This window comes from Rhinoraja longicauda, chromosome 12 (assembly GCF_053455715.1).
Source record: "Rhinoraja longicauda isolate Sanriku21f chromosome 12, sRhiLon1.1, whole genome shotgun sequence".
NCBI lineage: Eukaryota > Metazoa > Chordata > Chondrichthyes > Rajiformes > Arhynchobatidae > Rhinoraja > Rhinoraja longicauda.
This window is the reverse complement of record NC_135964.1, coordinates 26,154,425-26,165,135: the sequence shown is the minus strand read 5'-3', so window position 1 is coordinate 26,165,135 and position 10,711 is coordinate 26,154,425. Positions and strand designations below refer to the sequence as shown.

Below are 10,711 nucleotides of genomic sequence, written 5' to 3'. Positions count from 1 at the left end.
AAAGATGCTGTCTGACCCGCTGAGTTACTCCAGTATTTTGTGTCTACCATTATTCTTAACATTGTCTTGGGTTTAAGTTTTAGGCCACAAATGTTCATAGGGCTAGAATGCTTACAAACGGACATTATGTAAGCTTGGACATAAATATTTCAGGTCAGAGTCTGAAAGGTTAGGATGAGAGGCTATTCAACAATGTTCGTTCATTTAATGAGACTGTGGTTAATCTGTGTCAGAACTCCATTTGCACACCGTTTCCCATATCCCTTTAGTGTTTGAGTAGATAAATGTCTAATCAGTTAGTCTATCAGTCGAGGGCGATAGTACAGTGACACAGCAGTAACGTTGCTGCCTTACAGCGCCAGAGACCCGGGTTTGATCCTGACTATGAGTGCTGTCTCTATGGACTTTGAAACTAATTTCAGAAATTCCCAACTCGTCTATTGGTGGTCTCAATATTCTGGAACAGTTGTATCAGTTGTGTACCAGTCTAGGTATGCAAGTCTGAAGAAGGGTCTCGACCCGAAACCTCACCCATTCCTTTTCTCCAGAGATGCTGCCTGTCCCGCTGAGTAACTCCAGATTTTTGTGTCTATCTTCAGTTTAAACCAGCATCTGCAGTCCCTTCTTATACATTATGTATGCAAATGTGAGTTTTTTTGAACCTGTGTGGAGGTTGATTATCTTGATCATTTGATGAATATATCATTGGTAGACATTGATATTCCCATTCAAATGCCAGAATTAGTTTAGTTTAGTTTACTTTAGTTTACTTTAGTTTATTCTAGTTTAGTTTATTTTCATGTGTGCTGAGGTACAGTGAAAAGCTTTTATGTTGCGTGTGATCCAGTCTGCAAAAAGACTATACATGATTACAATCAAGCCGTCCACAGTGTACAGATACAGGATAAAAGGTGTAACATTTAGTGCAAGGTAAAGTTTGATTAAAGATAGTTCAAAGGTCTCCAGTGAGGTAGATGGGAGGTCAGGCCCACACTCTAGTTGGTCAGAGGATGGTTCAGTTGCCTGATAACAGCTGGGAAGAAACTGCCATCTTCAAAGTCTAACCACACTTATTCCTCAGCCTGCAGTTACTGAAGAAAGTCATCCAATACAGCTTCATAAATAATGAAATTAAAATAATGAAATGAAAGACTTTCAAAGTTCAAAGACTTTCTAGAGCCCAAACTACTCAAACATTCACCATATTGCAACATCTCCAACAGGTGTCTGTAATGTTAGCAAGCTGTTCCATTAAGCAGAAGAGCTGTTTTTTTCTACAATTATGTTAAAGAACTCAGAAATCAACATTATATATTATGGAAATGAATTATCTAGGTTGTGCTGATGATACCCAAGGAATGTTCCTGTATTTATATAAACATTTTTTTTTATTGGCTGCTGCTTTCTTAAGTTTGTATTTTTTCTTTTTTTCTATAACTTTTGTGAAAATAAGAGAGTAGCTAAAGGAACACAGCAGGTCAGGCAGCATCTGGGAGGGAAATGGACAGACAGTGTTTCAGGTAGGGACCTTTCAGTTAGACTAGCTTACTTCTTGACGCAAGATAGACACAAAATACTAGAGCAACTCAGCAGGACAGGCAGCATCTCTGGAGATAAAGGATGGGTGATGTTTCGGATCGGGACTCTTCTTCAGATCCAGGTCTTCAGGTCTGAACAAGGGTCCTGAGCCGAAATGTCATCCATCCATTTTCTCCAGAGATGCTGCCTGACCCACTAAGTTATTCCAGCACTTTGTGTCTATCTTCGGTGTAAACCAGCATCTGCAGTTCTTTTTTACACATTACTTTTTGACCTATATTGGTATTCGTTTTAGTCAGGGACTTTCTGGTAACTTTCATTGACAAGTCTTTCAAACTAACTTCAGAAAATTGCCAGCTCCTCTATTGTTGTGGTGATGATAATGATACATAACATGATCATGTGATACAGTTCACATATCTGATTGGGCTCGAGTAAAACGACAATGCATTGACGAATACAACGTCTTTGAATGATTCTGTTTGGGATGACGCCCAGATTTTGGAAGAGTCGTTTCATTCAATAAATGGTGTTTTGGTTATATGCATACAAATTTCAAAGTTAATAGAAACACAGAATACACGCTTTAGTTCGTCAGAAATAAAATTTGCAATATGATATCGCATACATACCATGGGTATATAAATAAATGTAATACAAATTGAGTGAATGTAGATAGACACAAAATGCTGGAGTAACTCAACGGGTCAGGCAGCATCTCTGGAGAACATGGATAGGTGACATTTCGGGTCGAAACCGTTCTTCAGACTTCAGACTCAGTGAATGTAGATACGGAAGGATGAAGGAATAACGAATGCTAGCGGCGTTAAGATGAACAGAGGGAGGGTGACAATATTTATGTACCGCGGCCGGAATTAAAAGATAAGATACGATAAGAAAACGAAGGCGTTATTAAAGTAAACAAACGTGTTTGAAGGTGAGCTGGAGTGGGTGGACAGGCAGAAATGGTCAGCGGTAGCAGTAATGAGGAATTACATTAGGCCTGATCTTGTTGGTAATGAACTGTATACTTGATTAGGGCCCATATGCTACTGTGATTGTGATCCCAGTGAGAATTATTCGAGCGTAAAATCCAATTCCAACATTTTTTAAATGATGAAGAATGATCGTTAAGTGAACGTAGAGCGTAAAACGTAGTCAGTGCGTTCTCTGACTTTAGGTTATGATATAAGTTTCACAATACATTCAAGCTTTCGTTGATTTAATTCTTATCACAGCGACGCGGTAAAAAAAGTCTATTCGGACGCACAATGCTATTGCGTTAGGAAAACGTGGGCACATCAGTATACCTCACCTGAGATACAAATCCTCAATGATTTGTTAGAAATGGATGCGAGTTTGATAGCACATGGTATTATATTTAAATGTCAGTTGGCTTTACTGATTCTTCCAATACATCCTAGACCTGGTTGCGCCTGGTACAATAAGATCTATTATTACATTTAAAATTGCCACGAGAATGAGTGAAATTGATTTATGAGATGTGCGTTTGTATAACACCATATGTTCTTCACTCTGCCTCATTTAAATGTGTAATATCAGGAGAGTAAAACCCCAGTATTATATTTAAATCTTCTCTAGATTATTGTGAATTTGTTTATGTTTGCAGAATAACATCAAATAATTATTGTTTGACTTCATTTGATAGAATAACACAGCAGATGGGAAACGAATTTGTTTATCTGTAATAACACTGTCTCGAATATTTAAATGTTCATTGGATTAGAAGATTTTATTGATGTGATATGGGTGCATTATGCAGACATATCTCGAAGTGTGGATTACATTTTAGTCCCGATTGGATTCTTTAGTGATATGCGTTTTGTTTTATTTGACTATATTATGGCACAGTAGATTGTATTTCAAAAATGGATTGGCATCTGTGATATTGTATTTGTTATATGAATCTGTTGAATGTGCTCGCTCTGTGAATATGCCCAGTCTGTGACAGATGTCGGATCTCATTAGTTGACTCCTAGGGAGAATTCTCTCCAATAGGAGGCTCCATTAAAAGAGGATTTTGATACCAGCCCGGCCCCCGAGCCTGACCAAGCCCTTCTCTCATCTCCATCTCCAGTAAGATCTGACAGGACCATCAGAGAGAGAGAAAGAGAGAGAGAGGGAGAGAGAGAGAGAGAGGGAGTCCTTATCGCTACGATCAGAGACCGAGGACATTTTTTTATATCAAACTCTTATCGCTACGATCAGAGAGCCGAACGACATTTTATCAAACTCCTGCCACCAAGGCTTCAAAGGGCATTTTATTAAATTCCTTTCCCTCCCATCAGAGATTTGAAGCGACAGAAAATGCAAGGCTCTGCAGAGTTGATTTGTGGATAAAGATAACGATCTCTTGGAAAACAAAATACTCGTCATTGGAATCCAGTTTCTTTATTTTTTTAAAAAGTCCACCGTTCCATTGGATCTTCACGCTTCCTCATTTGTTGGTAAGACTGTTTTCTCTGTGACACAAAATATGTTTTACGGAGCTCGGGTCGGTCGGCACAGAAATTAATTATTTCGGGAACATTAAAATATTCTTTCCATAAATAATTTGGGATGTTTGCAATTGGTGGGGGGGAGAAGGGGAGTAAAGATAATTACAGCGTGTGGAGAAATAGAAACGCGAACTTCTTAAAACATTGATTAACTTTACTGGAATTGGCGTTATTGTAATCCGATTAACATTGTCGTGTGATTTCTAAGTTATGTATTGATACTAGCATGGAGCCTGTATTTCCATTCGTTCATTTTGTTATTTTCCTGTCGTTTTGCCTTAGTTCTGACTGTCAATGCTAAATGTCTTCAGAAATGCGTTAGATTTTTCCCCCATTTCGAATAATATCTGTATTTTGATCTATTTGTAATCTCTCCTTGTTGTTTTCGTTTTTGTGCATTTTGATCTTTTGCCACTAGTTTTTGTTCATATTCTCGGGGTTGATTCCACTGAAGCCCATCTCTTTTGTGTCTGGCCGTGTGTATATTTTAGTCCACATATTCATTCTCTCTTTGCATTATGTACAATATATTGGTATTAATTCATGCCCATCAACAATCGAATGCTGGCACAGTTTATGTGCTGTCTGTGTTTCGCAGTGTTAACATTTTAGTCGATTATATCTTTTCTCTCCCCCCCTTTTCTGGCCCAGATTACTTTAGACTTGGTGCACATTGTGTATGTGTGTATATGTGTGTGTGTGTGTGTGTGTGTGTGTGTGTGTGTGTGTGTGTGTCTGGGTGTGAGGATGTCCCCGCAGTCTGCCTTTCCGGGTGACAGATGGTGCCTGAATCTGTCTCTCCTTTCACCCCGGCTCGGTTCCAAATGAAATAATAATAAATTAATATTCTACACGGGCAAACATCGATTACTGCTGGTCACATCTCAGGAATACTGCGAACAAAGCCTTTGTCTTAATCTGCTAGAAGGTTTTCTAATAAACTCATTTAATATCCATTACAAATACAACATTCTTCAGGCCTTGAGTAACAACCATTCAGGCAGAAATCAATAACCCTGGAAATATAAACAGCTGTAAACTCAGATTAGATTGATACAGCCATAGGTACATTAAACTAGCCATAGATAGATAGATAAAGATAGATAGATAGATAGATAGATAGATAGATAGATAGATAGATAGATAGATAGATAGATAGATAGATAGATAGATAGATGGATGGATAGATAGATAGATAGATAGATAGATAGATAGATAGATAGATAGATAGATAGATAGATAGATAGATAGATAGATATGGATAGATATTGAGATAAGGAGGGCAAATAGTAAGAAAGTAAGCAAGAAAGAAGGGAAGAAAGAATGAAAGAAAGACTGTTAGATATTACATGTGAATACAAAGAAACACAAAGCAAATTGATTATATCAGTGAGATAAAAAGCAAAATAAAAGCAAATCTCGTTTCACCAAACACACAGTGACCATTAAATGAAATTCAAATACTAAATTGACAAACTTTATCATTTAACTTTGACATTTTCTTATTAGGAATGCGGGCATTTAATTGTATGTTTTTAGTTCATTTGCTTCAGTTATTGAAGTAAACATTCGAGTTCCACGCTATCAGGGTAACTTTTCCCTTTCATTTAAAAGTTTCACTTATTGCTTAAATAGCCTGCTCTGGTTTATAATTGAATGTATTTCTATTTGTGTGAGTTCCCATAATTTGAGCATTATTCGTTTCAGTTTTATTTAGTTGTTGTTCGTGATGGACATTATTTTCCTTTCTTTGGAGATAATTACTGTGATCAATATCAATCTTTCTTTCCCTCTCTCTCTCTCTCTCTCTCTGCATTTTCAGGTTTTTGTGTTCGCACTGCAGTTCCGACCGTGTTACCCCAGCATGCTGAACTCGGATCAAACTGACCTAGACCTGAACGCCAGCTCTTCCGAGAGTGATTCGGTGCTGTCGGGTGCTCGGGGAGGCTGCATGCGAGACAAGCCGGACGACGCCGAGGGCAAGCGGGGGGTGCAGCAGACACTGAGCCGCGAAGAGAAGCGCCGCCGGCGGAGAGCCACTGCCAAGTACCGTACAGCCCATGCAACCCGGGAACGCATTAGGGTGGAAGCCTTCAACGTGGCTTTCGCGGAACTTCGCAAACTGCTGCCAACTCTGCCTCCCGACAAAAAGCTCTCCAAAATCGAAATCCTCCGCCTGGCCATCTGTTACATTTCCTATCTGAATCATGTCTTGGATGTCTAGGCAGAGTGAGTGTGTGAAAGAGAGAGAGAGAAACAGTGGAGAACAGAATGGGAAAAGCAAACGTGGTGGATTGAAAACTGCAAATTAAAAAATATGTTTGAGGAAGATGTCAAGTGCCACCGTTTCCAAAACAAATGGAACTTTAAACTAATGTGACCTTAAAGTGTGTTAGTGGGTGCGGTATATTTATATTTAATTTTATTTTTTATAAATGTGCGTATTGATAATTAGTATATTTCTATTTTATTTTTATTTATTTTTTATATAAACGTGTGTCAATTGTTATTTTTTGTGCCATCTGTTCACAAGTCGAGTGTTTACACTTTATGTTGGAGAGCTGTTTATTTTTGTCCTTGCCGTGCTTGGTTTAGCTGTTTGGAAAGCGGTGATGTTTATTGCCTCCCCATATCGCACTTGTTTCTTAAGATAGAGCTTTTACGTTCGTCTGATTTCCGCCCTCCCTTGTATTTAAATATTTGGTGCAATGAGTTGGTAGTCGTTCCTAGAGAGAGTCGAGCACTCGCACTTCATACTTTAAAAGAAAATAATTTAAATGGTTTTAAAGTCCGTTGGCAGTTGCTGTTGTGCAAAATGTTTATTTTTTGGTAGAATGTGTCGCAGTTTTGAACACGGTAAACAAAAGGAGGAGAAATCCCAGATTGTCCAGCAACCCCCCCCCCCCCCCCCCCCCAGGAGTTTATTCCCTGGATTAGTATCTCCCTTCAAAAAACATTTACGAAATAATCTGGGCCAATCTTCTCCCGTTGAATTGAACCAAAAAAATGAATTTCTAATAACTGCCCCGGTCTCTGTTAGCACCCCTGAAGTGCGCGGATTTTGTAAAAAACAAAAAACAAAAAAAAAAGGACATATCAAACTGACATCCAAAGATTCTCGTCTTTTCAGGGTTTCTACGTGTGTTTTTTGCCTAGTTCAGAATATTTTGTGGTTGAAATAACGAGCTGGTTTCTATAAGGTAGTTTCATATCTATTCGTGAATGGTGCCGTTTGGCAATTAAAAAAAATTTAAAAACGCAGTCTGTCTTTTCATTCTCAAATCTCCAGCATATCCATCCTGCCGTTTGCAACAATGTGAAATTTCTGTCCACGATACATTTTGAATTTGACTATTTATGAAGCGAGCGAGCGATAGGATAAAATGTAAAGTGTCATAATGCAAAGAAGTTTCAAAGTGGTTTAAATCAAGGTTAGCGTTAAAAAGAAGATTTTGAACTTTTTAAAAAACCCTTTCATTTTAAGGCGTACATGTCAGGTTGTGGTGAGTGTGTGTGTGAACGAGAGGGTTGTTTTTAAAATTTTGTCTTATTTCCCCAGGGACAGAATAGTGAGTTAAATTATCCTACCATGGTGTACAAGGGAGAGAGGACTAAGAGTTGTGACTCATCGGTTGCGAAAGCGTGCAGCAGTGATTTTTTGCTTTTTTTATATTATCAACGTTGTTCTGGTGTTTCTGTCTTAAGCAAGAGCTCAGGGAACAGTGTATTTAAATAATAAGCTTTTTTAAAAAAATAGCGTAACCATGCGTGGTTGTCATGGGATCTGCAATCATAATTACCTGACAATGAGATTTTTTAAAGAGGTACTTTCCAAATACAACAAACTGTTGATCCGCCAATGGTAGTTTATGTAAGGAGCTGATTAAGTTAAAGGGGAACCCTTTTTCGGGGCGAGGGGTGGGGGGTCATTAAACGGGATGAATAATTTTACTTGGATTATCAGGAGATAAGCAGATCTATGACTTTTGGAGCCTTATCTGCTGTACTATAAACTGCAGAATTGCTTTTTTTCCAGCACTGTAATTTGTTGTAAACCAGCACCTGCAGTGGTCTCGACCCGAACGTCACCCATTCCTTCTCTCCAGAGATGCTGCCTGTCCCGCTGAGTTACTCCAGCATTTTGTGTCTACCTGCAGTCCAATGTGTCTCCAGCCTTGCTTACTATTCCTGTACATACCAAACATTAGCAATAATAACAATGAGCAGATCTCATTTTCCAGCCAAAATGTGACTTCCAACCAGAGGGATAAAAACATAGAAACATAGAAAATAGGTACAGGAGTAGGCCATTCGGCCCTTCGAGCCTGCACCGCCATTCAATATGATCATGGCTGATCATCCAACTCAGTATCCTGTACCTGCCTTCTCTCCATACCCCCTGATCCCTTTAGCCACAAGGGCCACATCTAAGTCCCTCTTAAATATAGCCAATGAACTGGCCTCAACTACCTTCTGTGGCAGAGAATTCCACAGACTCACCACTCTCTGTGTGAAGAAATGTTTTCTCATCTCGGTCCTAAAAGACTTCCCCCTTATCCTTAAGCTGTGACCCCTGGTTCTGGACTTCCCCAACATCGGGAACAATCTTTCCGCATCTAGCCTCTCCAACCCCTTGAATTTTATATGTTTCAATAAGATCCCCCCTCAGTCTTCTAAATTCCAGCGAGTATAAGCCTAGTCTATCCAGTCTTTCTTCATATGAAAGTCCTGCCATCCCAGGGATCAATCTGGTGAACCTTCTCTGTACTCCCTCTAAGGCTAGAATGTCTTTCCTGATGATATTGATGACCAAAGATTGATCAAAGAAATAGGTGTCATTGATTAATTGAGGAGTCAAAAAGAGAGGGTGAGTCGTGGAGATGGATAGGAAGGGAATTCTAGAGATAACAGCTTTAGTAGTGAAAGAGTCACTAGACCAAGTGGACCCCTTGGGCCCAAACCTCTCCTGCATTGGTGCAGCACCCTCTACTCTCCCCCTCCCCCCCCTCACTCCCCCCCCCCCTCCACTTCCCCCTCCCCGCTTCCCTTCCTTCCCTCCCCCCTTCCCTCCCCCCTCCCTCCCTCCCCCTCCCTCCCTCCCTCCCTCCCTCCCTCCCTCCCTCCCTCCCTCCCTCCCTCCCTCCCTCCCTCCCTCCCTCCCTCCCTCCCTCCCTCCCTCCCTCCCTCCCTCCCTCCCTCCCTCCCTCCCTCCCTCCCTCCCTCCCTCCCTCCCTCCCCTCTCCCTCCCCTCCCTCCCTACCTCCCTCCCCCTCCCCATCCCCCTTCCCCCCTCTCCCCCACTCTATCCCCCTCAACCCCCTTTATCCTTCCTCCTCCTCCCTCCCTCCCCCCCTCCACCCCCTCCCTCCCTCCCTCCCTCCTTCCCTAGGAGATAGATTTAAACTTTAAAATGGGAATAACTTTAAAAATATAACACCGACTTCAATGAGACTTCTTCCATTAGCACCAAAGGGACAACGGTGAGTAAGGTGGGCCTAAAATTGTCGCGCTATCGTGTGCCGTTTTGGCTGTAGTTCAGGAACAAACAAACAAACAAATGAGAGTTTTAGTATTTCGATGCAGGATGGAAACAGGCCTTTTGACAAAACCTGTCCATGCCAACCAAGATGCCCCGTCTACACTATTTCCACCTGCCTCCGTTTGGTCCATATCTCACTAAACCTTTCCTATCCAATTTATCTGTCCAAATGTGTTTTGTTAAAAACACTGAGCTTACTGATAGACTAATTACATTTAAAAAAGACACAAAAAGTTAGAGTGGCTTAGCGGGTCAGGCAGCATCTCTGCACATTATGGATAGTTCAATGGTGCTTTATTTGTCACATGAGCAACTGCACAGTGAAATTCTTTTTGCAGTGATATTTCGGGTCAGGACCCTTCCTCAGACCAGCATGTTGCATCTTTTTTGTAAACCAGCATCTGCAGTTCCTCATATGTACTGATAAAACTAAAGATGCACAAGAAAGCCACAATTGGTGGAGCGCAAATATCTTGGGGGGATTTTCGGGAGAAAAAGATTACAGACATAGAGGAGAGATTTGAAATCAAGGACGAAAGTGTGGAGCAACAAACAAATACTGGAGGATAGACACTAAGTGCTGGAGTAACACAGCGGGTCAGGAGGCATCTCTGGAGAAAAAGGATGGATGACCAGCCTGAAGAAGGGTTCCGACCACAACGTCACCTATTCCTTTTTCTCCAGAGATGCTGCCTGACCCGCAGAGTTACTCCAGCACGTTGTGTCTATATTCAGTATAAACCAGTACCTCCAGTTCCTTTCAACACAATCTGCTAGAGGAACTCAGTCAATTGAGCAGCATCTGTGGGGTGAAATGAATTGTATTGGTATTGTTTATGTGTGCTGAGATACAGTGAAAAGTTTTTGTTTCTGTGCTATCCAGTCAAATTAAATCATACTATACATGAGTACAATCTGAAGTACAACAGGTAGTGCAAAGAGAAAAATACCAGAGTGTAGAATATAGTGCTATAGCGTTGTAGCATTGTAGATACAGAGAAAATGTCCAACATGTACAATGATGTAGGTTGGAAAATCAGCACTACAGCCTAGGATATTCAGTCGTCTGATAACAGAGAAGAAAGCTGTTCCTGAGACTGGTGGTGCATGCTTT

The 10,711-nt window shown here is 40.6% G+C and overlaps 1 protein-coding gene across 1 annotated transcript; it reads left to right on the top strand.

The window, feature by feature from the left end:
* Positions 1–3,903: 3,903 nt before the first annotated feature.
* nhlh2 (nescient helix loop helix 2) lies at positions 3,904–6,882 on the top strand. The gene is made up of 2 exons (XM_078408700.1): positions 3,904–4,007; positions 5,881–6,882. The coding sequence occupies exon 2, from the start codon at positions 5,923–5,925 to the stop codon at positions 6,280–6,282; it is 360 nt and encodes a 119-aa protein (XP_078264826.1). The 5' UTR covers positions 3,904–4,007; positions 5,881–5,922; the 3' UTR covers positions 6,283–6,882.
* Positions 6,883–10,711: the final 3,829 nt, after the last annotated feature.

Bases quoted from the DNA above. Each gene is read 5' to 3' on its own strand.
- nhlh2 (XM_078408700.1), top strand. From the start codon at position 5,923: ATGCTGAACTCGGATCAAACTGACCTAGACCTGAACGCCAGCTCTTCC.